The sequence below is a fragment of the Phoenix dactylifera genome, chromosome 7 (assembly GCF_051530095.1).
Source record: "Phoenix dactylifera cultivar Ajwa chromosome 7, Ajwa_hap1_PhDact_Kaust_v1.1, whole genome shotgun sequence".
In the NCBI taxonomy this organism is placed as follows: Eukaryota; Viridiplantae; Streptophyta; class Magnoliopsida; order Arecales; family Arecaceae; genus Phoenix; species Phoenix dactylifera.
The window spans coordinates 3221997-3249456 of NC_143196.1; the positions used below are offsets into that span (position 1 = coordinate 3221997).

Sequence of the window (27460 nt, forward strand, 5' to 3'; positions counted from 1 at the left end):
TTCTTTAGAGAAAAACCAGCCATCTCAATCATCATTGAAGTTTCAAACACACGGCAGACCTTCATGGTAGGCAATCCAAGAACAATTCCTAATAGCTCTATTCAAGAAGCTAAGGTGGGCCCTTGACAACTATCAATGGTACAAATTAAGATGTCTCGGTAGTCACGGGAGATTGTAAAGTGATCATAGACCCTCCCACTGCTGCTCCTTTTGTACTCAAACAATAGTGTTGAATGGTTGAAAGCTGAGAGCTTCACGAATCCATAGTCGTGGTCTTGAACATAACTCCATTTGGCCCGGACAGGGGTGAAGTCAGCAAGGCTAGCGCCTCCACCTCCAACGACTACATGGGTGGTTGCTCCAAAAGGACCACTGTAGTGGTGAGACCCATTGCGCACACAAGTATTCTGCAATAAATAAAAAGAATACATAATTTTCAGTATGTCAAGTGAGAAAATGGAATGCTCAGATAGAAGTAAACAAAACAGTCGAGTCATCTAGACTGTTTCCAGATGAAGGTGTATCATTTAATGACAAGATATCTAGGATATTAACCTGGTAGACTGGGCATGTTCTTTCATAGTTGTGGACATGACCATAGAAGGCAATGTCAACCTTATACTTTTGCCAGAGTTCTTGAAGGCTCTCTCTTCCCATTGGTTCCTCTGTTGATCCTTCAGCACCATAAAAATCAGCAGACGAATAACCAAGAACTCTGTGTGCAAGGAATATGAGCCATGGCTGTTTTTCCCTATCAACTGATGATAGACAGTGCTCAATGAATTTATATTGCTCAGTTCCTGGTCTCCAATCATGCTCGGTGTCAGCTATACAGAAGCGGAACATACCATAGTCTGTTGAGTATCTGGAGAAATAACAGTGAGCTTAAGTTCAAAATCTTGGCAAGTAAACCATAAGCGCCAATCAGGAAGGGATGACATTATGACAATGATATTTAGAACATTGAAAATCACAATAAAAAATAGAAAAGGGGATCCTCATGGAGATTTAAAAAGGTTATATTTCTAATAACAACTGTGCCATACACTAACAATTTTTGCTGAGCTTTTTGGCTGCAAGGCACCTTAAAGTCAAAATATAGAAGTACCTTGCAGCTATTATGCTATACAATATACACTCTGTAATGCAAAATACAGAAACCTGCCTTCCACAAGACATTATTTTTTTGCCAAAAAAAGTCAGCATACATTACCACAAGAGAAATATATAATTAAGGTTCAAGTTTAGCAGAAGACTAACCACTAGTGGTTCCTTAACAGAGTACTAGTGCATTGATAAAAACAATTACCTCTCACTGTAACAAAAAGATAGAAAGTTCCCTTGCTTCAAAGAAAAGTAAGCTTGATCATGTTTATATTTGTTACTATAGATATCGCTAAAAGAAAAAGAAAGTTGAAGATGATACATTATCATCCTTAAAGTCACGAACTTGAGGAACACTATATATGCCCTAGGATTGAAATCCAAGACATGCTGACACAAGATGGTAATGGGAGAAAAGAATCTGTATATCTAAATATTGAAATTATAATAGCTACATACATGGAGCAACTCTAACAATGGAATGTAAGGGGTAACTATCATGTATCTAGCATTTTAATTTTTGATCATACCAGAACTTTGCCCTGTTCTCTGCAGGAACATAAAACATAGTTTCAGCTAACACACCACATTCTCCACCCGAATCTGTATTCCCATAGAAGGATCCTGTTCCAGGCCAGTCTCGCTCATGGTTGCCGCTGTAGGTTAATATAGAAAATCATTTAATATAAAAAGGATAGAGAACTCAATCTTATACTGAGAAACCAGACCACACTAACCTTCCAATCATGTAAGGTACAGCTGAAGCAATAGGTTCAATTTGTGCAGTGAATTGGTCCCACTGTGAGAGGTACCCATTTGCATAGCATAGGTCTCCAAGATGGAGAACAATATCGATATTCTTCAAGTCCTTGACAAGCTGGTAAGTGGTGTTAAGAGATCCAGGCTGGAAGTCGTTATACTCATTCGAACCATCAACTTCTGCCTGCCAAAAAAGACGAAGAAAAAGAGATGTCAGTGGCGACTGGGCATCCACATATTTATCCAGTGAAATGCATGCTGTTCTAATTAAATCAATATCCGCTCAAGAATTAATAAAAATATCCCTTTTCAAGTGTCCTTAATTTACGACATTTCATATACAATAAGAGGCATATGTTTTTAATTATCAAATGTTAATGCGTGAATGGCAAGTTTCAGGCAATGAAAGTCATGAAAACTGACCCCTCTTGTACATTTTCCTTTGCATGTCTAACATTATAAATATATGGATGCATATTGTGTCTCTACCTTAGCACTTATCAAAGCATGGATTAAAGTGCTGACCAGCAGGCACAATACAACATTGTACATAATGTGCCTACTGGCAAGGTTTGCAAAATATGAATTAGTGGAGGCAAATGCCCAAGGAGCTCAAACATTTTCAGTGTTATGAGATGTCCTAGATAGTAGCAACTTTAAAAATTCACCAAAAATAGCACAAATAAAATTTTTGCATGAACCATTCCAACGTGTTCATTGTCAAGCTTTCCAATGCAAGTTGAATCACATCTGTTGGAGATTGGATAACAAACATATAGAAGAAGAATGAAGCTATATTGTGCAATCCGAAACTGTGAGCTGACGGCGAGTGCCAACTGTCAGAAGGGTAATGACGGTGACAAGACCACTGTAGTTACAGTTCTGACTGCAGAAACCCAGCCGTTAGTTGGTTTTTAAGTCCAAGTCAACCTGTGGCTCATCAGACAGCAGTTAACATGCCTTCGAACCAGACCGATGGCAGTGAGGTCACCGTCGGTTGGATTTAAGAATCCAAATTGCCCTTGAAGTGTAGATTTCATTTCTAGAAGTTATCTTTTGAATCTTAGTCGAGTTCTAAGGATATCCACAAATTTCAATCAATGTAAGGGCCCTAGAACACTATAAATACCCTATATACTCCAGTTTTTTGGTCATAGCAAACTGAATTAAGTTTTGAAGCATTCTCTGTGAGTGTTCTTGATGGTGTGACTTTGCCTCATGTAGTGCAACTTTATAGCAACCTTTATGCGACTCGAAGACACTTCTTCTTCTGCACCAAGCTGGTGCAACATTGGCGGATAAGTGGAAAGCCCGAGAAAAGACTGGTGCAACTTTGGTGAAGTCGAGGGGATCGGTTTAGCTTAGATTACCTTCTAGCTCTTCTTTGTTTCTTGCTTTCTAGTTCTAGTTCAGATTCAAAGTCTTTTGGTTAAAATTATTTTTCTAGTTATTTTCTTTATTTTCTTGCTTTTGAAATTATTGTAAAATCGAAAACATGTTATGTTATTTTCTGCAATTCTAGAGAATCCAATTCCTATCTAGGTTAGGATATGCCTTGTTCGGCTCTTGTCTGGCTTACCCTAGCAGTTTTTGCACCTTAGATTGTCACTTACTTGTAGACATCCTTGACCTACCATTTCTGCAACCCAGGCTATGCTAAACAATTTTGCTTGTGTACGTGCATCTTGACCTCACAGAACCAGATGGCCAGTCCCAGTGGTCCTGGCCTGCATATTCTTTTCATCCATGCTTGGCGCTGAAGTTGGTGGTGCTTGTATATATGACAATTTAACTAAAAAAAATATCAGTTACCTAAATCAGCTACAATCTGGTGCCAGATGATAGTGAATGGCACTTAAGTGACGACGTTTGCAATTTGGTGATAGTTCAATTGCAGACAGATATTTGCATTTTTTTCAATGTGTTTTGATACTTGTGCTCCATTTATCTTGTTTTCTAAAATCCTGTTCTATTAATTTGACTTCTTGGAGATCATGGTGTAATAATTTAAATCATCAAAAACATCTGCATCTTATGCTTTAAGGAACACAAATAGAGGACTGGACTAGGCATGATTAGAGATCAGAAGGGCTATCCATATTAGCAGCATAAGAGCAAGATTTAATGAGTATATGGGATGACAGCAGAACAGTATTGAATATTGAACTATTGGTATGAATTGTATTATAAGGTAGAGGAGATTTTTAAGTTTCAACCTTTCCCATATCACCAAATATGACAACTTGTTGTAAAGAGCCTTGCCCAGGGTATGGAGATGCTCTAAAACTGTATGTCCGACTCCAAACATACGAGCCATTAAATAATCTATGCTCAAGCTTGTAAGTATACCTGCAGCATGAAATAGTAACAGTATTGACTAATGAGAATTGGATAGATCACCTCCATGACAACTCATCATGCAACATATTGTTGAGTGTGCAGAATGAGTATGACAATAGATTTACTTGGACTGCAAAGAAAGAAACAGCATAATGAATTGTTACATTAAATTAGGCCACAAGTCCTTCAAAAAACTTGTATGTATAAAACCAGGATCACGCCAACCCACTGTCCGTGCAGGTGAACCTGTAAATGAGAACAAAAAAGAAAAATAAAAGATGCAGCATGGGTCCAATTATTTCCATGGTATTCTTAGTTCAACCCTGGGAAGCTACAATCAGGAAAAAACATATAGGACAACAATCACAAGCATTATACTCTTAAGAATAGAGGCATTTTTAGATTGACCAAACGGTAGGTTACTTGTTCAGCCATGATTTTCCGTTTTAATTACAATCTTGTGACCAGAAAAAAGGCAAACATGATCATAGAAATTGTACTAACCTTCTGGAACACTTTAAAGTTTAAACAGAATTGGATTATATCTTAATGTTAAGTTCAAACAAACAATCCATGAAAAAGGCATTAAATTACAGGAAAGCCTAAGGGAACATCTTGAATTTCAAAAATTTGAAATGGAAGATAAAATCTTTAAGAGTGAGTCCTTAATGCTGTTACTACAACCCCGTGAAAATGATTATTAGTACTGATATAATGTAGCTGGAGGAGAAAGCTTACGAATACTTCAATAAATACAAGAAAGAGGGAAACTAGCTTAGTACAGATATAAGAACTAGGCCACCGCTCATATAACATGCTTATTCAATAAATGGGTTCACCATAAGGTACAGCCACATATAGACCATTGTTATAGCAGGTCTCATAGCTTTATTATTTGGACTGCTCAGCCTGAGCTAGAATAACTTTTAGCCTCAGAATCTCACTGTGTGGTCATGCATCTTACTCCTGAAATTCAGGCCATTTACTGGGATGAAAGTGGCCCAGAAAAGTTAAATTTACTGGGCTAGTATGCTGTACCACCAATTAAATCCATCATATATAAAGACATATATATATATATTAAAGGTTCCTCCCAAAAAGCTTATATTACCAAAAAAAAAAAACTTTAAGGGAGAAAAGACTGAAAGGAAAATAGACCTGTTTTAGTATACACACTTCGATTCTAAGAAAAAAATTCTGAACAACAAAAAAAGAAAATTATACCCAGCCCAAACATACCTTGCAAAGGCAAATGACATGCACTCAAGAGACTGGCGTGTTTAATGAAGTTCCCTTTTTTAATATAGCTTGACTAAAATAACAACTTGAAAGCTGAGTCAATGAAGTATAGACCCCTATCTTATAGGAAGTATCGAGTTTCCAGAGCAATGTGGACTCATATAAGATCTTAAAGTTGAAAATTAAAATAAGAAGACAATAGCAAACTGTGCAGCAATCTTCTTCCATTTTAGCTTAAAACTATTGCGTACTGAGGACACAAGAGTTATTTGCTGAAAATTTTCATTTATGGCCATATTTACTTCTCACTAATTAATCATCAAAGCAGGCAGCCCATCGATTATTACTAAAGCTTGAATATTTATAATGTTATTTCAAAATTAATGTACATTCTTACATGCTATTATCAAACACATTTAGATTTAGCAGGATTACAAAGTCAAATAATTGAATGCTTAAAAGTAACACATTTCAAAAGAAGAATTTTCAACTCTTTTACGATTCAATTTTGGATTGTCAGATGGTTCCCGATGTTAAATTAGATTCTGGAGACAAGGAAAAAATAACAAACCACACATGCTGCTACGACTGAAAGTCAATGTTCCAGCTGGGGAACGGATTTGAGCTTCTCCTTGTAGACCCCATTCAACAAAAGGTTCTGCCTCATTGATACTGTATCCACTTGTCCATGTTACAGCCATCTGGCATCACAAATTTCTGAAGTCATAACCTTAAAAAAATAGAGTAAATTACAAAAATCCCTTTGAGGTTTACGTTTCTTACACTTACATCCAATAGTTTGTAAAATCTATACCTATAACCAGTTAAATCAACAGCATTAGTGAAACCCATGGTTCGCCATACCGGCCCGAACCGGGCGGTACGGGGCATACCATATCAATTCGGTACTAGTACCCAGTACGGATGGCGTACCGACATTTGGTATGCTAAAAAAATTCTGTATCGTACCGTACCAACACAATGCTAGTGTGGCACCGGTACGAGGTCCGACACTGAGACGCCGAACCTTAATGAAATTGTTTACCTTATGTGAAGAGTTGAAAGTGCCTTTGGGTGGGGAGGAGCATACACATGTTCTCTTATATCCTTGGGTGGCTGTTATGTCACTTAAGGTTATTTTGGTTATTTTTAAATTTTTTTTGATGGGGTATTTGGGTCTCATTTAAGATTAATGGTTTAACTAATGCTCTATTAAGTTATGGGTTCAAGTGTTCGAAAACAAAATCTTAGAGGAAAAATGTAGGTTTTCAAACTATTGGGTGTAAGTTTAATTTACCCCTAATCTCAAAGAGGTTACTTATGAGGAGAAAACAGGCACTATCATGTTGCTAGGAAAAGATTAACAATGCTGCTTAACTACCCTAGAGTCTATTCATTATAATAGGTGAAAGCACTAAGTCAACATGGTATAGTACCACAAATGAAAAATAACAAATAGAATAAAAAACCCGAAGTCCAATCTCTATAATAGATGAGAGCATTGAGTCAATATGATAAATTTCAACAGATAGAGAAAAAGGACCATGTTTTATTATGTTATATATGACATGTAATTTTAGAGTCAAAAATGGGACAAAAGATTAGAGATTTGGATCTTATTTAGTGAATACAGAATGAGGACGATTAAATTCACAAAACCATGTTTTTTTGGGTGGGGCGCTGGGCTCGTACATATAAGGAAGAGTAGTATAATAGGCAGAAAATATAGTTTAATAAACGTAGAGATGGATTTCAAGAAGTTGAGTCTTGGCGTACCGTACCTATTGGTTCAGTTCTAGTATTCGTTATGGGAGGCGTACCAATACTTCGTATGCTGAAAAGACTCTGTACCGTACCGTACCAACATAGTACTAGTGTGGCACCGGTATGAGGTCCGGTACTAAGATGGCAAACCTTAGCATCGGGCCACCCTTTCATTAAAAAAAAACACTTAGTAGGTACATGAAGAGATGCAAGAGCGCTTGAGGACAAGCAGCTTTTGGAGCCAATTTAGTGGTCCTATCTTTCCCTTTTTTACGCATGAACTATAGATATCCAAGAGGGTGTTCTTTAGTGCATGTGCTGTTTGTTGAGGAATAAATGAATGGCAATTCTATGGAAGGAAATTTTAGGAGACCTAAAGGTTTGAAAATTAGTTGGGCCCAAACAGAGAACATGGAACTTTAGTCATAATACGGGAAGAATCAAGGGTTTCAAACCAAAGATCCCCAAATATATCATTTTCATCTTCTTGAATCTTCTGCAAAACATGACTTGTGGATAGACAGAGATGTCTTGAATAGGATTATTAAGTCTATGAAGTGACATTCCCCTTTTGAGTGTAATGTGATTGTCAGTTAAATATGAATCTGAAAACAAATTCCAGTATAAGAGTAATCATGCACTTGTATGTTGAACTTAATGTAAACCAGGGAGACCATGTGCATCAGGTAGGAGTCGCAGAGCTGAGGATGTTGAACCACTGAGATTAATGTGCTAATAATTGCAAGGAGTATGTTTGAGAGTTAGTTAGAAGTGGCAGTAATAGAGGATTAATGGAAGGAAAACTATTTGTGATGATCTGGATATTGGAAAAACCACAATGCATGCCACAATTCAGTGGAGGGAGTGAAATATATGAGTTGAAGGAAAGGAGTATATCATAAAAAAAAATCTGTATGATTAAGTGGAAATCTAGTGTAAACACATTCTAATTGCATAGGTGTTGGATCAGGACCAGGAACCAATTAAGACCCACATGGCTGAGCCAGCTTGGTAGGTAAGTCTTGTTTGACAGTCCCCCAAATGTAAATTTGGTTTTCGCTATCTTAGGATTCATAGGAAGTTTATTGTGAATGCTACATTAGTTTTATACTTGAACTCTAAGCATTGCTTAATACTGGTTGTCATTACTTAAATTTGTTTTCCATTCATATCATCTAAACATAGGAATACCACATCAGAATTTGGAAGTGGACGAAAAATTGAGGTCATGCTTTGCATGGTGTACATCTACATATTTAAACATATGGTTGTCTATATTGATTGCAGAACTCCAGGACTTCAGTGGTCCACACAGTAAAAGAGAGCAAGCAATAAAATAAGATTGCTTCAGTTGATTCAGCATTAGCAATTAGGAACATTCAGTTCACAAAGAAAAGGATGAAGAATGCTTACTTCATTCCAAGACTTTCCATGAGCCAACCGTGGGTACACAGGCGCCTTTGGATTTGCAAAAGTTACAGTTTCCGAAACAGCAATCATCTTTGGCTGTCATTTCGGTGGATACATATTTCATACATTCCAAGTTAGAATGCATCAATAGTTGGATGTGTAAGAATGCACATTTCTGCAAATTCAGGTCATGTTGACATAACTTAGCGACTAATAGACATAGGACGTAAAGCCTCCACCACTTGAAATAAAATTTACTCTACTATGTTGTAGAATATTAGTTAAAGAAGCAAACCAGGACTAACATTAAATACTGATCGCTATCCTGAAAAATGATTAATATTGCCCTTTTTCTAAAATCTTAGAAAGAACAGGACAGATTCAAAAAAAAATGGATTCCCGTTTCAAATTCATGGAAAATGGTGCCTGATATGAATTTTTAATCTCGGAAGAGGTCCCCTTGCTATCTTTTGACAAAATGAAAAACATAAATTTCCGAAAGGATCAGCATGCTAAACTTTTTTAACAGCATGAAGAATTAAGTGCAAAGTCATAACAGCATGGTTAATTTACTATAATCTTTTCACGTATCCAAACAATTAAAAGTCTTGTGGTACATACATTTGAGAGCCCACCAGAAAATAATGCAAAGGAGAAGTCCTCTCTCTGATTGATTAGCTGAAGCTTCAATGTCCCTTTTCCTGTTTTATAGTAGCCAGCACTTGGGTAATTGGCATATTGATACTGCAAAACATGCATGAGTCTTCAACGTTCACATTCTATACATATGTCACATTTTCAAAGCATTGTTGTATAGTAAATTCGATTTTCACATTAAAATAGGACACAAAATTGAAAAGTCAGTACGAACCTTAACAGGGGAAGTGCACAGCAATGGTGGTTCCACCCATACACCGTCTGATTCACAGATGGAGGCACTGAAATTTTAGCAAGCAACCATATTAGATCCCCTTTTGTGATTAACAATGAATCGCAACCTTTACTACAAACCTAATCTCATTTCTTTAGAATCATTTAGGCTTTATGAATCCTTGGAATCATTTCTTTAGAATCATTTAGGCTTTATGAATCCTTTTCTTCTCTGACATTAGTTACAACTTATGTAAAGATTAGTCACTTCCCTGAAACAAACAAAAAACAACCATTAAATATACAAAAGCATCACCTTCTCCTGGACAAATTTTTTAGATTTTGGATTTTGACAAGCAATCTACACAATTTAATTGGCTGTTTGTTACTTTATTCCTTCTTTTCCATTTCTAGGAGATACGTTCAGAGAAATAGTTCTTATTTTACAACAGGAAGTATTTTTACCTGAAAGTTGCAGGAGAAAAAACTCCAATCCAATCATCATTTGATGAATTTGGACGACTATATTCTAAAGTCACCCATTCACTATTTTGCCCCTGTAACAAACTATGCACATAACTTAGTATTGACATAGGACTATTTGATTTTATTGGTTTGCAAAGGAAAACTAGCTATCAAATACTGGAAAGTTTCACTGCACCAAATGAGTAATGAAGCAATGACTTTGATTGTATACATTTGCATAAGCATAATTACCTTAATCATAACCTATCATTTACATCCACTGGATATCTCCTGTATCTCAATTTTAAGTAGATGCAATATGCAATTAAATAATTTATGGAACGGTCACCACAACTTAAGTTGTGTAAATGGATGTGATATGATAATACTTGCATTTCCTTTTAAGCCAAATCCTAGCATTGCATTCACAAACCACAGACCTTTACAGATAACACATAAGGAGAAAGAAGCCTTGAATGCTTCCCTTTCTTTTATTTTTTCCACAATGATTTTCTCTTTGTTTGTTTATTAATTTTATAGGCAATAAAGATCCATTATACGAAAGTGAAGCTCCAATGAGGATATTCTTCACTGCAAATTTTGAACAATGTTAATCAGTGGAGAAAAATAATTTATATTGAAACAGATAATTATGTCAACTTAGACAACTTAACTTATAAAAGCCAATCAGCTCCACTACTGAAGAGGAAATGATACAACTCGGATTACAAGATAAAAAGATGTCAGCTAAAAATACACGATCATCCTAAAAAGAGCATGCATTTACACACACACCGCCTATAATTAATATTCTTTCGATGATTCATGGACTGATAACAAACACACCATTAGAAGCTAGACTTGCAAGAAAACTAGGAATCTAAAGTAGAAAGAGAAGTAGCAAGAAAATAGTCTAAGAACCATATGGGACAGAAGGCCCAGAAAACCTCAGCAGAAAGCTCATTTAAGGCATTAAAAGGTGATGTGGGGTTACTGTAAAGAAATTGACTCTTAAGAGTGTAGTTGGTACAAGCATATGAAATAATGCTTAAGATATTCATATCTCCATCAGGCAGGAAGTTACAAACATTAGCTCCCTAGCTCAAAGCACTCTCTCCAATATTTAACTGTGAGTCATGGTAACTCTTGCATTGGGCAGTCTCCCTATTGAATTCTGCCTTGCTCAAAACAACTAGTGTTCCCATTTAACTGCTTGTGGAAAGTATAGCTGTCAGCATGAATAGTTTTTAATCCGATACAAGCCAATCCTAGATCTTTGCTTTACCACACCTCCTGAGATAGCTGTGAATTAATCTGACTGTGCATTCCAAATTTTCAGTTATCCCCGGACAAACGTCTAGAATTGGTAAAACTATGCAATTAAATTTCCTGAAAGTAAAATGAAGCACAGGATGGCAGATAAAGTATCATGTACAGTAAAACAAATACATGGTTAAGTAATGAGGTAACAAGTATGATAGGGTAAGTGCCAGAAAAGTAGTTCCAGTAAAAGAGAGCCATCAGGACTCAGAGTATAAAATGAGAGCATCAAGAAACAATGCTTACAAGTGTAAATTAACTAAATAAGATAAGTGAAAAAATGTTGACTGATGATATCGACTAAACAATGTATCAAAGGCTCAAAAAACTTAAAATTCAATTCTACATAATTAAAGAACCACGAAAACAAAGTCCAGTAGAAGGACAGAAAAGACTAAAAATCTAAGTAGATTAAGAAAGTCACTCCAATAGTTTTAGTGATATGAATTAAGTAAATGAAAAGCAAATTAATTGGAACTGAGTAGGTTTGCTTGATGCATTGGAGGTTTGAGATATTGGAATTCTCTGATGAAAAAAAAGCTTGAGTTGATGGCCTTGATGAAGCAAGAATGGTCCAAAAGAACTATAAGAGACTCCAAAAATGTGTAAGAAGTTGTGATAAAAACAGTGTTTGTATCGGTAAATGCTGACAATGGGAAGATAGATCAGCAGTAACCTATTTTTTCCCATCCAACACCATGAACAAAGTGGTTCCAAGATTCAGACCATGGCCCCATATGTAGTTCATTTGTCTAACAACTTTCTTGGAAACTAGAAGTGATTAGGTAGCTGGATCTTGATGGTAGACCACAAAATCTCAATTTGGAGAGTTCAAGTTTGTCTATTCGAAGATTCACACAATGCAAAGAATCCACTAAAGGAGGGAAATAGTCCATTATGCACTTCAGATAGGTTGATGCCCATTCATATAACTTTCTCTAGGTACATTAGTTTCTGCATTTGTATACATAATCAAGTACAGTCCTAACAAAAAAACAAGATAGTCATAACTATAAAAAGATCGTTACTAATTTCTGAAAATATTATTTTCCTTGAGTGGTTCTCTTTCCTAGTTTCCAGATGACCCACAACAAAGTAGATATGATAACTCAAACTGGAAAAAAAAATAATATAAGGAAAAGGAAAATAATTCTTCTGCTAAATTATATTTTGTTATTGTCCATTCCATGATATGTTCTCTCTTAATCTTTTAAGTTAGTGATGTAGCTAGTCTTTGAATGTTCGAAATATTATGTTTATGCAACAATTGATTGATACAACAGGCAGCTGCTATCTATCAGTGATGATAATAGCAAATTTCTTTCTTTTTTTTCGGATAAACAATAATAGCTAGTTTCATAAGACGGCAGAAATAATGCAGTCATAGTAATACATAGTGCGCTCGTAATCATGCATAGATTATTCATTTCTCTTAGGCTTACCATGCATTCATGGAGATTCAATTCTCACCAAAAAGAACAAAGAACAGTTAATCCTTGAGAAATAAGTCAAAGAAGAATACCTCCAACCCGAGAACAAGAGGAGAAACTCTAATATAGGCCAAATCATGAATGGCAAATGTAGATCTCTCAATAGCAATCCTCGAAAGGGGCTGCTCCCCACTATGTCTTCCCATCCCAGAGCTCAAGAGGCTCAAAGTAATCACCAACAAAAAGAACCTACTAAACCTCATCTTGCCCAAAACCTGAGAATTTAAGTTCAAAAAGATTAAATTTCCACCACATCAATCATTTTGTTTGGTTACTCTTATAGTACATGTACCAACAAGAGATAAACAGTTCCTCAATGAAACAGATGGAGATATGTTTATATCAGCTGCTGAAGGAAACCAATTCCAGAAATTGCCAGGCCAAAAATTAACTCCAGGCAAAGAGAATCAATGTACAAGCCAAAGTCCAATAGAACAACATTTCACACAACAATAAAATGTAACTCTATTCGTTCATTCAATCACTGAGATAAGAAACTGGTTACAGAAAATCCCCAGAAAACAACCTTTAAAACATAACAAAGCAAGAGGGAGAGAGAAATAAGGACCTTACCTGATCCCAATAAAGCCACAGAGTAAGAAGCTAAAAGGGTTCCAGTTTCAGAATAAAGAACATATCTGATCATGTGACAAGAGTAGAACCTCCATCAGAAAAAGAATCTTAGCCTATATTTGGTGAGATACGAACAAAATAGGTTGGAGAAGGGATGGGACGGATCGAAGTCAAACCGTTTGGGGGAACAAGACGAAGAAAAAAGAGCCCGACGTCAGAAGGTAGGAGGACCCGAAATATCAGCCTGGCCGCATTATTTGTACAAAAGAGAGTTTGTGCCGATAAATTCGGAGGGTGGTCGTGGTATTGTCCATTGGATACCAGCTAATCTGGGCTGTTAAGATGAATATTGGTATTGCTAAAAGGTTTTTTAAAGAAAGAGTAAAGCTTACCTTTAATATATTCTTCATCACCTTTTTTGATTGGATGTGGTTATTCGACGCTGCATGAGTATCTCTGAGATTCGTGCAGGAGATGTCCATCTTTTGATGCATTGGTGGATGCCCTTGCTTGCATTCTTAGTTAGTCATGCTTATAAAGACAAATGTCTATCTTCTACCACAAAAAAAAAAGAAATAAAAAGGTTTGCTTTTTTGTAGCAAATTAATCATGTTTTTTTCTTAATCTACTTACCTACATTGAGGTGGGAATTTTCTAATGCATTATCCAAAGTTAGTGAAGATGGTGTGATTGTAGGTTTGACCGATAGTCGATTTTATATTTAAATTTAAATTTTAAAATTTAATTTATTAGATCCTTTTTATTATTATGGAATTATAGCACTTGTTTTGACATATATTATTATTGCATAGGATGGCTAGTATGGAGTGTATTATTTTGGTACGGCCTAACTACTATGAAATATACTATAACGGCATGGGATGGCTTCTATTATAGCATAAAATGGTGAATCTCCACATACTTTATTTGTTTCTCCAAATATCTTGAAATATTTGCATGACACAAACAGCCGAGCTTTCTTCTATTCCTGTATAATAGCTATGGTCATGCTTTACCTTCCATTTTATTTTTGTTCAATCCCATAAATCTTGAAATTATAATCTTGCATAATTTTTAAATATACATACTAATTATAGATTTAGGGTGAACCTTTTCACCATACTTTTCATTGACATTGCTTGATACACGAATAACAAATTGATTTTTTTTAGGAGGTTCTGGCTATTCAAGTTAGTGAAATCTCCGAGAATCTAATGTTCAAAACTCGTCTTCATCAGCATCTGTGATCAGACAAGGAAGAGGGAGAGGTGTTCATGGCTGTTTACGGGATGGAATTTTGGGAATAGTAACAAAAAAGGAGTGATGGAGGAGTAACCTGATGAACTGGTTTCCATCTGATATGAAAGACACCTGGACGGAGACGCTTTGCTCTTCAAAACATTAACTAGTTTGTAGCCCAACTCCTTATTTATGGGATTCACCATCCCCAAGTGTTTAGTTCCATTTTCCCTAGATTATATTTATTTAATGAACATTAAAAAAAATGGCATCCCATTGTGATCATGCTACTGTCGTTCATATTGTCAAACCACCCATCAGCTAAATTGTGCTATCAAAACAGTGCAATTGATAATGTTATATAGTGTGTTTTTTCTTGTTAAGCCCATTTTTTTGGGGGAAAACAAAGGGTTCTCAGAAGTTTCAAGCTTAATAAAACTGTCCAACTAAACTCTGGCTTCCATTAACAGCGGGAAATGCCCAACAAAAGGAGGTCTCCCTTCTGTAAAAGCCAAACCAAAAGAAATACCCTCTCACAGAATTCACAGCTCCTGATCAGAGATTCCAACTGAAGAAATTTAAGACTGACTTCATTGTGTCCATGTTTCTTGTTCACCAGCAAGAGCCACCATGAAGTACAAGTTCTCGCTTTCACTTGATTGAGTCTCAGTAATGGATAAAGGCACATTATTAAAAACCCGCACAAGGTTCAAATGGAAAAATTGATATAAGAAGACCTTTGATGTTAATAAAAAAGTTGCATACACCATCAATGAGCATAGGCACATGATCCTCGACTACATCTGCAATCCACAGGTTGGGTAAATATTTAGGACACACTGGTGCTTAATGCCAATGGGCCTCCAGGGGCCAAGGAAAACATGGTAACCATCAGCCCACTGTTGAGAAACAAAACTAAATAACCTATTATATCTATATTCATGTCCATCTGCTCTGTCAAAACTTACAGCTCCCTGTCTGCATCTTAACACGAGGCTCTCGACGATGCATTGAAAAATTATAGGACATCAGCACTTCAACAAATGCTGAATGTCCAACTTGTGGTCATCAAAATAATGACAATGCAGCATCCTCTAGCAGTGCCCATCTCGCAGATGCAAATTGGCTGCAGCAAGAAGAGGCAGAAAATGTCCAAAGTGTCGGCTGGTTCTTTCAAACACCACTCAGCAACACTTCAAAAATCACACGGCCCAAAATGGTTTAGAGGTTGAAGTTCGAGTTGGATTGTCCTTGGGCAATTCAATGGTGTCATCAACATTGTCATCCTCATCTCCATACTCTGCAAGCTTCATCAGTATATCTGGAACAAAAGGTAAAATATATTATACATGCTGAACTTTAATAATCAGATGCATCACATAAGAAAGAAAACTTGGGTCTATTATTTTGCTTTTGTTTTTATATTTGGTCAGTACCAGAGACAGGCTCCAAACTTGATTTCTTCGCCACCGAGTTCCTACTCTCAACTTTGGGAGGTGATTGTGATGAGAACTTTGGTGGTGGGGGAGGCATGTTTCTTGGGGGAGGTGGTGGAGCACTTGATTTCTTCAAATCAAAGTCCCTACTCTCGATGGCAGCTGATCGTGGCAACGAGAACTTTGGTGGTGGGCAAGGCATATTCCGTGAAGGAGGTGGTGGCATCCCATTTGACCTAGGCTCAACCAGCTTTGGCGGCGGCATGGACACACCACTCCCTAAACCTGAATCCTCTGAACCTGACTTAAGAAATTCTGATCCCGGTTGTGAGTTCTGGAAAAACCAAACACAAAATCCATTTTCTCAATAACATCATCTTAGATTGAAAAATAAAAATTCCTAAAGATCCAAACCCTGCAACAAAAAACATCAAAAAGGCAAAATCCAATCTTTGATTATCAAAATTCAAGCAAGAACATGAGCCAGCTTCGCTACCAAGAATTAGAGAGGAAAATGGCCAAAAGTCAGGAGGTCAGAAGGGATGAAGGGATGAAGGGAGCAAGGTGTAAGTGAACAAGTATATCAAAATTGGATAAACAGAAACTTGAATTTGATCATGTCCATCGAGCCTGATACAACCGCTATGGTCATTACTTGTGTATGGTATTTCTCGGAAGAAAGGTCAGCAAGAACTTTACTATAAAATTCGGTAGTGCAACATATTAGTATCAAATCAGAGGAAAAGTGAAAATGATATTGTAAATATTATTTTGCCGGATGAAGCCATCTGCAAGGGGCAAAATCCTAAGTTGCCTTGGTTGAAGGCTGCAACTAGTAAGCACCCTGGTCTTGTTGCAACTCCAGACTTGAAAACCCTGTGAAACATGCAAGTCCAATAGACAGACAGGTCCAGTACCAGCCTGTCAGCTTCAGAGATGGTCAGAGAAAATACCTGGAACAATAGTTAAAAAGTCAGCAATGGTACCATCAGTTGAAAGAAAAAGTCATGTGATGCAAGAAGCATGCACATAACAATGTCAAAGCGACAGTTATCAGTTGAGTAGAACAGCTTTAAATAATTAAATTTAGACCATGGGAAAAAGATTCTTCCAAAAGAAAAACTAAGTGAAAAATTGGATATTCTTTAAATGATGGTGAGAATGAACAAAAAAAAAAGAAACCCTCAAAATAAATGGAAAATCTGATTGATGTTTGTCTCAGAAGTTCTCAACTAACTGTTACTGACTCAACCAACCTGTTGAGTGCCTAGTAATAACCACACAATCCCGTGCATATTTTAGTGCACTGTTATAACATGCATCAACACAAAATCCAACCATAAGAGCATTATCCTTTTATTTTTTTTCTCTCCTGCTTTAAAATGTAAAGTTGCAGGTTTGAAATGTAAAATAGCATGCCCACCCATAAACAGGATAAGCTGACAAAGATGCTAGCAAAATTGTGGTATCACCAGGTTTTTCATTCATAGAAATTCAAGATTGCTGACAATGACAAAGAACAGCTATTCATGTCATCCACAACTTGAGGGACAACATCTTAACAGAAGTTTTCAAGATGAAGAATCCTTTCAATTTTAGCTTCAAGGACTTCTAAATCTTTTTTTAATAAAGAAGAAAAAAGACGAATGATTAACAGGATTAACTTTTTTTGGCTGTTATTCTTTTACTAGTAGCTAAGCCCAGCATGAAGTGTAACACTACATAGAGAAAACACACACAATACCTGATGAAGAACTGCTGGCTCCTTCGAAGTGACTGGTAGCTCCTGAAATTTCCGTTTCTGTGGAGGGCGTTTGTCTGCATCAGCATTTGAGCTTGAGTTCATCTTTAGGGCTGTGCTTGTCAATGAAGCTGAGGATGAAATGACAGCAGTTGAAGCTGGTGCCTGCCTGAGTGCCAAAGCAACTTGCTGCAATGGTGTGGCTTGTGGATATATCCCTTCATATCCGCTATAGCATGTTCCCCCGGTCACTGAGGGTTGGGTATAGCTAACCATACTTGGGGGGCTTCCATAACTAAGCAGGGCCCCAGATTTTAATAGTGCCCCTGGTGGACACACATTGGAGCCTGTAGAAACTGAAACTCCAGTAGGTGGAAAAGACTCTGTTGCTGCTGCAGAGCCAGCAGCAGTGCACGGCAATCCAGCAACTAGATTGCCGTTTACATCTGATACCTTTGAATTTTGAACTCCAGCCATCAATTGCTGTGGGGGAGGAACTGCACCATATACCTTACATGATGAAATCCTGTGGCAAAGAAATTTCTTATGATGATTCCTGAAACCAGGACAAAAGGAAGAGAAGTTTCAAGATAATATGAGTACCAGTAATTAAGACTCGACACCATTTAAGGTAACCAATACTAGAAATCAAAACCATTCAAAATCAATAAGCAGATGATGCTGTGCAATATCTCTCTCAGGAGACCTAGAAGAAGCAATTCTAAGGATTATTTACTTGAACTGAGTTACTTCAGGATCCATCATAGAAATGATGGAAGCAGAAAAACCCTCTGCAAAAGACCAGTTGACGGATTGGAGTTTTAGGAGGATCCACAGGTTCAGCAACCAGCAAATGACCATAATTACAAGCAACAACTCAGGCCCAGCTTATGTAAAGGTTCAGAAAGTGAAGAACTTAACCACCTCTTGGTTCAAGGTTTACCAAAAGAAGAACAAAATCAGAAACCAGACCCTGTTCTCCTCTATTAACCAAGATGTTAAGTGGCTTATGAACAATAAAAACTTGCACTTACTAACCTAGAAGCACCACATTCAGCAGAAATTGTGTCCAGAAGGTTTTCAGCTAGAATCCTTGCATCTTCAAGACTCTTTGGATTGGTACTTGACAGATATAAGTGCAAGGGTAGCTGCCCTGCTGCAATTTAGATGAAAAAATCATCAGATATAGCCAGTAGCAGCTGCTTTACTAATGCCAACGGATGAAATGGTGTACCTTCAGCATGAGAACTATCAAGATTTCCAGAACCCCATCCTCTCAGTACAACAGTTGCTCCTGTTTCATTCATAATGTGATTTATATACTGGTCCTGCATACACAAATCCGAACCACCAGCAGCAGAAAAAGATTTTCTCCCATTTGTGTGGAGATGTCAGAGAAAGCTCAACACATTAGAATATCTTATAACAGTAAGATAGAAAGAAAACCTTCAATATACTGAAAGATTGTAAGAAAGCAGAACATGGGTAGAAAAGGGTGGAAATAATATAAGGATGGACTTTCGACACACAAACACGCATGAACACACCCACACACGCAGAGGGGTAGAGGGATTATGATTTATTAAAATGCCAATAGAAACTTAAGTGATAACTGATAATATATGAAGAAGGACAGACAAAATAAAATCATAACTTTCAAGAGGACATACATTTGGTCCACGGATACGAGCTGCAATATTTAATGATGGGTCTGCATCAAAGCCCAGATATACACATGTGCTCCGAGGTTGAGCAACCTGCTACATACAACACAAACTTTATGTAAATTGTCCTCTCAACCAGCAGCTTTTACATATTGTGATAAAAAACAAAAGGAATACCTCCCCATTACTCAGAGCTGAGAGGAAAGGGGTAGAAGCTGGCTGGGAATTCTGTCCTTGTTTCAATATTTCCTCAACCATGGAAGCTGCACGATCAACTGCTTTAATGCGTTCAACGGTGTCTTTCAACTACAGATGAAGCAACAATTCAAATTTCATTATTAAAGACCCATTGTCAAACCAGTAAAACAAACATAAAAGTTTATCTTGGATACAGAAAGATATGAGATATATTTATATCTCAAGTATAAGAACCTGCAGTATTTCAATCTTACATCTGACCAGATAAAAACCTGGATTAAGAATTTATAAGGATTCCAAATGAAATATAAAGGGATCAATATGAAGTATATATAACAGTGAAGAGTGTATATCAAGTAGAAAGATATCCAAGAAGACAAAGTTTCATCACCAAATCATATACAGATACATCCAGAACTATTTTTACAGAAAAAGGTGATATCACTATTATCATCCTCATTATCATTCAAGATTTTCTCCATCAAAATAAGGCTGCATATGGAGCAAATATCAAAGTCCAGGGGGGCTTCATTCAAGGATTGCAGCAGATTTTTATACTAGCTATCAAGCCAAGCACTGCCTAGTTCCTGACCAGGGCAACTTATCAGGCAAAAGAGGATCCTGCCATGAAACTCAGGAGGCCAGCTGGACAATAGGGAGACTGTCTTATTGATTGCAGTTCAAACTCATGCAACCAGGGATCAACATCCCAATTCCCTTAGATCTGGGCATGAGTTTGGTCAAAAGTGCAGATGATATGGTTTGAACAAGTAAATTTTGAACATTTTGCAGAACAAACATAATAAAAAGCACCAACTCAAATGTATTCCTTTTTTAAAACAACTTTCAGACAAAAGTCCTCATGCTGGTACTAGAGCTGTTCTCCAAAAACCATGTTTATATGCATCTTAAAAGTGAGAAAGGTCATCAACATGAAAACATGTTGCATTAGCACAAATTTAAAAACATCTCCCATTAATTTGGATTATCCACATTGTAATATCTCTACCAAGATCATATCTTCCTTCAGCATAAGCTGCCTCAAATCTTTATCACCACCTCACCCTTCTTATATGCTCCATTAATATTTAGCAGCATTTTATATTCTCCATCATATTTGAGAAAAAAACAAAAGCCAATTAAAACAGGTATGCTCGGCGATGTTTTAAAGTGGTAGGTGGCACACGGGCAGCTAGGGGGCTCCCTAGTACCTAGACATTAGGTGGGTGCTTCAGCAAGTGCTTAGAGGTCAAGAAAGGGCATCCCAGTCCACAAGGCTCCCCCTACTGCAGATGTGAGGAGGATCAGATAGACACAGCTTTACCCTGCGTGTGAAGAGGCTATTCCATGTTTCAAACCCATGACACCAGGTCACAATGGAGCAAGCTTACCATTGTGCCAAGGCTCGCCCTCAAGTGCCTAGAGGGCAAGGGAGCCCAAAAATTTTAATTTAGAAACAAATAACAAATAAAGAAGAAACCTAAAAAATACAAATATAATATACTTGGCAACGGAAACAATCAACTTGGCAACATCTATTACTGATTTAGAAAACAATGTCTTCCAGCATAAACTATGCAAAATATGAAGGTGAATGCCTATGTGGCTCTGCTTAGGCAGACCATTTAGTTGAGCCGAAAGCTGTCTTTACAACCATGATGTTCACAAGGGTCTCCTAAAATTGAAAAAGATAAGGAGTATTGCCACATACTGAGCGATGGCTGAAAATGAATGAGATGCAATTCTCCCTATTTTGCATAGTGGATTCCATGTTGCTTTAATTCTACATGAGGAGAAGGTTTGGAGATGAGAAACTCTTTTTTTCCTTTTGTTCCTCTTTTGCAGAAATAAGTGTATAAATATGTGTATGCAGGCCCCCAATAGACAGTAATCTTCCTTTGGTGCCAAAAGCTTTCAGCTAGAGCATCTAGTTTCTATGTTCCAACTATCTTAGATTCCTAGTTTTATGGCATATAATTGTAATATATAAGTATGTTTTGAACGAAAAATAATTTACTCCAATAGGGTGGGCCTCCATATCTAAGTGCCCCTACACTAAATAAACACCAAACATTCATTTCAATTTCATTCTTATTTCAAATGAAGAATAATAAAGTGAACCAAAGTAGCCTTCTCTAGAGGAAGTCCTTTAATAGGTGGCCTGGATACAAATACATATATGCCTCCTGTGGCCTCCGATTCTGGGATCATCCACCAAAATTATGAAGAATACTTCTATAAAGCATTTAAGCAAAGGATGAAACCTTAGACATACAAAAGAATCCCTTTATTCGCTATCTGATCTTTGTTATGTTATGACTATAATTATGATTTAATCATGTAATCAAGCATTTCTTGATGCATGTAGTTCATCTAATGGAATTGGACCTTGACAGGTCAGTTTTGGACCAATATATAGTGTCTATACCTATTACCAGCCAGCTGATGGTAGCTGATAGCTTTTGTCAATTGGCTGTCACTCTTAAGAGCCAGAAACCAATTTACAGAATCTAGAGAAATTTAGACCATCCAGACCTCAAGCATAACTGTATGGACCAAGAATTTAGATCCCACTAGAGTGGGATATACCATTGCTACTGTAGCATTCCAACAATTAATGAGGGCCCAGGACCCCTGTGGGATACTGATTCTCTCTCGAACCAAGAGTCCCAACCATTCTAATTGCACCCTAGCACTTGAGATACACCAGGACAGTCAAGACGGATCGCGATGTTTTTTTTTTCTTTTTTCTTTTTTTTGTTAAATCAATGTCTGCTTTGGTCTGTCCCAACCATACCATCCTGTCCCAGTTATGTACTGTCCCAGGAGCAAGTGAGACAGCATGCTACTGAGATTTAAGCTTTTGGACTATGGACAAATTTCATAGTAGTCGAGCAAACTAAATGGACTGCATGCAGCAACAAGGCCTAGAGAACAATTCAAAAATCAATCACAAAGTTAGGGCTTGAAATGTCTATATTGACAGTGGATTATAATATATAACTTACATGAGACCCAGCAGAAATATGGAGATATAATGGCTTCTCACTGTCTGGCAATCCATTTGGGCGGTACTTGCCTCTATAAGATATTGCACCAAAAAAGTATATGAGAATGACTGCAAAGCACCAGGTCAGAGTTGATGCATTCTGCAACATACCTGGTTATGACGACAGCACCTGTGCATTTCTGAATCTGCAAGTATTTAAGTTAAACTGTAAGCACTTCACTGCCACTTACACACAACAAGAATTCTTTCTTCGTAGAATTTACTAAATAGCTATGTAACTATGCAAATCATGTCAAACTAAATTCTTAGATTTACCTCTTCTTGTGTTTGACGTTTTGTAAGCTTATATCGGATGGCTGGTTCTGCATCATTTATAACAATTTCTCGTGCTATTAATTCATCTTGAATTTTTGGCTGGAAGAAAAAAGAAAATGCAAGACATGTTAGCCAAATTTCATATTCATTACTAAAACCTAGACTACTGCACAGTAAAAGAGAGATCCAATCCAAGTATGTAAATGAGAAACAGAAGAACCGTGGGATGAGAAAAAACAGTCATTTCTCCATAAACTGTAAAGATAAGGAGGTACCAATTATCAAATATGACTCCTACAATGCTTTCCCACTCTTAATGCACATTTTGATCCTTAATCAGCAAACTGGTAAAAGTGCAGCCAGAATCGAAGCGAAATTTGAAGAATTGCTCCTCCATGACTCACCTGATTTAATTTCTGAACTATTGCAGCAGCACTCTGTGGGAGTGAAGATGACTGTATCAACTGAGAGAAAGTAGCAAAAGTTGCTGGAACTCCAGAAAGTGGAACAGCTCCTGGGAGAGAAATCCCAACAACACCACCCATGCCCAACGAGACCCCTGGAACAGCAACTCCAGCAGATATCAAGGACTCTGCAGGCTGGTCCCACTTTCGTTTTTTCCTGTCAGGAAAAAAGGCAGATTTTGTTTAGCAATAAAAGACGACATTGCTTGCAAACCAAGACATCACCGAGACAAATAGGTTCAGTTAGATCAAATCAGCATTCTTATTTTAAATACATGAAAATAATAAAGCCTTCAAAGTTCAAGCTACATGTAACATCCATATTTTTGCCATCAATTTACATAGTTATCAAATAACATGTGTGTTTGTACATGCATATTTGTACATGCATATACTTTTTTTAAAATTGTATTACTAGTAATTGATGGTCCATGGAATCCTAATTCCAGTTGCTTGTTTTAACAAACTGAATGAACTAGAGACAATATCCCTGCAAAACTTATACACGGGCAGTCAAACACGCACATCCACATGGTATTTTCTCACATCTAGGATGTGTTTTCAGTAGACATTATGAAAAAAGAAAAGATCAGAACAAAACGACATGACATCAAAACATTCCTAAACATTCAATTTTTTTTCCAGATCCCTTATTTTGGATAAATACTCCAAATCGTCAGTAAACATACAGATGTCTCCTTCAAATTTTATATTTTTACTGGTAAACAAAAATAAAGTACGGCAGCTTCAGCAAGATGACATTTTCCGGACTTCATCTGGTTGCTCGGGTTGATTCTGAGACTAAAATTTCAGTTTCTTTAGTTACCAAGAGTGCACAAACAAGATTCATCATCAGTAAAGCTCCAACCACAGATCCTATACCAGTGCAGAATAGCTAGCCGATGCCTTATTGCTAGTTTTCAATTTACAACTGAAAAACGTTGTTAGACATGAAAGTATTCCAAACTCGTTCAACTACCAGACACGCTCTGGCGATAAGGTATGAAACCAATCTAACAACACCATGCACATGGAGAAACCCTATAAACTCCTCGACATGACTTCAGCGGCATATTACTAACCAAAACTGGTGAGAATCCGAAACCCTGAATGAAAATTCAATGAAAAGAAGCACGAATCAAGGAATTCACGTTACATCGCAAAGAGAATTAGGGTAAGCGCAATTCAAAAAACGCAAGTACCAAAAATTAGGGCTAGGGCTTCAAGAAGGGGGCACCTTTGCCGCGCGGCGGTCGCGGCCGCACTGGATTCATCAGAAGCCCTCTGACTGCTGTCTTCGGTCATCTTCCAATCAACAGAAACGAAAAGCAATCGAATAGACGAGGAAGAGAAGGAATCAAAGGAGATCGTGACGATCAAACGCCCTCTGGCGGTGGCGGGAAGGACCTCGGCCTCGTCCGGTTCGCCGCTTCCGGGTGAAGCGGACAAAGGGGGTCCGAGAAGGATTCCGGTGCCGGAGCGGCGGCGGCGCTGGGGGAGGACGAGGCAGATCTTCTCGTGATTTCGGTTTCCGTCGCGGCGGAGGGGGGTGCGGGGAGGAAACGAGCCGAGGGGTATTTAAGGAAAAATAGACCGTAAGGGAGATTGCACGATGCTGACGAATGGGTGGTTCTACATAGGGTGGTTCTATATACACCCCCCCTATTGCTCAGGACACCCCCCAAAAATTAAAAAAAAATTAAATACTCTCTACACCCCCCCCATTTGCTAAGGACACTCCTAAAAAATTAAAAATTCCTAAATTACCCCCACCCTTCCCACCCCCTCACCTAAATTGCTCTCTACACCCCCCAAACCCCCCCCCCACCCCGCTCTTCCCCTCCAAAACACCTGCCGGCTTCTCCCTTCCGCCCAAAAAACCTCGCCTCAAGCACCTCCCCGGCCATCTCCCGAGCAACGAGCACCTCGCCGGCGGAGGAGGAGGAGGAGGCGGAGGAGGAGGACGGAGAGGCGGGGGGAGGCGGAGGGGGGGGAGGTGGGGGATGGGGAGGAAGAGGAAGGAGAGGTGGGGGAAGAGGAGTGAGAGGAGGTGGCGGAGGAGGAGGGGGAGGCGGAGGAGGAGGACGGGGAGGTGGAGGGGGAGGTGGAGGGGGAGGACGGGGAGGTGGAGGGGAGGAGGGGGGGGAGGTGGGGGATGGGGGAGGAGGAGGAAGGAGGACGGGGAGGTGGGGGATGGGGAGGAGGAGGAAGGAGGACGGGGAGGTGGGGGGAAGAGGAGTGAGAGGAGGTGGCGGAGGAGGAGGGGGGAGGCGGAGGAGGAGGAGTGAGAGGAGGTGGCGGAGGAGGAGCGGGGAGGCGGAGGAGGAGGACGGGGAGGTGGAGGGGGAGGTGGAGGGGGAGGACGGGAGGACGGGGTGGAGAGGGGGGGGAGGGTGGGGGATGGGGAGGAGGAGGAAGGAGGACGGGGAGGTGGGGGTATGGGGGGAGGAGGAGGAAGCGGGCGCAGGGGGGAGGGGGGGAGGAAGACGAGGCGGAGGGGTGATGGGGGAGGCGGAGGAGGAGGAGGAGGAGGCGGAGGAGGAGGGACGGGGAGGTGGGGGATGGGGAGGAGGAGGAGGAGGGGGAGGGGGTGATGGGGGGGAGGCGGAGGAGGAGGAGGGGCGGCGGGCTGGCAGTGAGGAGGAGGGGGAGGGGAGGAGGCGGGCAGTGAGGCGGAGGAGGAGGAGGAGGCGGCAGTGAGGAGGAAGGGGGGTGTACTGAGAAAAAGGGCAATATGGTAATTACACTAAAGGTTAGTTTGGGTATTTTTTTTTTAATTTTTGGGGGGTGTCCTGAGCAATAGGGGGTGTATATAGAACCACCCTTCTATATACACCCCCCCTATTGCTAAGGACACCCCCCAAAAACCAAAAAAAAAATACCCAAACTAACCTTTAGTGTAATTACCATATTGCCCTTGAAATTTTCTCAGTACACCCCCCCTTCCTCCTCACTGCCGCCTCCTCCTCCTCCTCCTCCGCCTCACTGCCGCCTCCTCCCCTCCCCCTCCTCCTCCTCCTCCTCCGCCTCACTGCCGCCTCCTCCCCTCCCCCTCCTCCTCACTGCCGCCTCCTCCTCCTCCTCCTCCGCCTCCCCCCATCACCCCTCCCCCTCCTCCTCCTCCTCCCCATCCCCCACCTCCCCGTCCTCCTCCTCCGCCTCCCCCATCACCCCTCCGCCTCGTCTTCCTCCCCCCCTCCCCCCTGCGCCCGCTTCCTCCTCCTCCCCATCCCCCACCTCCCCGTCCTCCTTCCTCCTCCTCCCCATCCCCCACCTCCCCCCCCCTCCTCCCCGTCCTCCCCTCCACCTCCCCGTCCTCCCCCTCCACCTCCCCCTCCACCTCCCCGTCCTCCTCCTCCGCCTCCCCCCTCCTCCTCCGCCACCTCCTCTCACTCCTCTTCCCCCACCTCCCCGTCCTCCTTCCTCCTCCTCCCCATCCCCCACCTCCCCCTCCGCCTCCCCCCGCCTCCCCGTCCTCCTCCTCCGCCTCCCCCCTCCTCCTCCGCCTCGTCTTCCTCCCCCCCTCCCCCCTGCGCCCGCTTCCTCCTCCTCCCCATCCCCCACCTCCCCGTCCTCCTTCCTCCTCCTCCCCATCCCCCACCTCCCCCCCCTCCTCCCCTCCACCTCCCCGTCCTCCCCCTCCACCTCCCCGTCCTCCTCCTCCGCCTCCCCCCTCCTCCTCCGCCACCTCCTCTCACTCCTCTTCCCCCACCTCCCCGTCCTCCTTCCTCCTCCTCCCCATCCCCCACCTCCCCCTCCGCCTCCCCCCGCCTCCCCGTCCTCCTCCTCCGCCTCCCCCCTCCTCCTCCGCCGGCGAGGTGCTCGTTGCTCGGGAGATGGCCGGGGAGGTGCTTGAGGCGAGGTTTTTTGGGTGGAAGGGAGAAGCCGGCGGGTGTTTTGGAGGGGAAGAGCGGGGTGGGGGGGGGGGTTTGGGGGGTGTAGAGAGCAATTTAGGTGAGGGGGTGGGAAGGGTGGGGGGTAATTTAGGAATTTTTAATTTTTTAGGGATGTCCTTAGCAAATGGGGGGGTGTAGAGAGTATTTAATTTTTTTTTAATTT

The 27460-nt window shown here is 39.9% G+C and overlaps 1 protein-coding gene and 1 pseudogene across 2 annotated transcripts; both read right to left on the reverse strand.

Annotated features, from left to right (window-relative positions):
• Positions 1–3: 3 nt before the first annotated feature.
• Positions 4–25025, reverse strand: LOC103710337 (putative inactive purple acid phosphatase 1; annotated as a pseudogene). The gene is made up of 23 exons (XR_016395864.1): positions 24639–25025; positions 23342–23558; positions 22938–23036; positions 22773–22807; positions 22621–22693; positions 19592–19720; positions 19421–19507; positions 18985–19078; positions 18789–18906; positions 17832–18306; positions 16877–16885; positions 12794–12883; positions 9952–10043; positions 9488–9554; positions 9238–9360; positions 8620–8712; positions 6014–6143; positions 4368–4449; positions 4080–4212; positions 1842–2047; positions 1635–1760; positions 556–865; positions 4–407 (listed from the first exon to the last, which is right to left on the reverse strand). The product of XR_016395864.1 is annotated as a putative inactive purple acid phosphatase 1 (transcript).
• On the reverse strand, positions 15288–17735 carry LOC103710327 (uncharacterized). The gene is made up of 2 exons (XM_089924179.1): positions 16010–17735; positions 15288–15894 (listed from the first exon to the last, which is right to left on the reverse strand). Exons 1-2 carry the CDS (start codon positions 16272–16274, stop codon positions 15776–15778), a joined length of 384 nt encoding a protein of 127 aa, XP_089780305.1. The 5' UTR covers positions 16275–17735; the 3' UTR covers positions 15288–15775.
• Positions 25026–27460: the final 2435 nt, after the last annotated feature.

What these genes read in the sequence shown, in the direction of transcription:
- LOC103710327 (XM_089924179.1), bottom strand. Translation starts at nt 16,274, where the DNA reads ATGCCGCCGCCAAAGCTGGTTGAGCCTAGGTCAAATGGGATGCCACCA. An exon ending in AAGTTTGGAGCCTGTCTCTG is followed by an intron (nt 15,895 to 16,009) that starts GTACTGACCAAA and finishes CTTTTGTTCCAG; the next exon opens with ATATACTGATGAAGCTTGCA.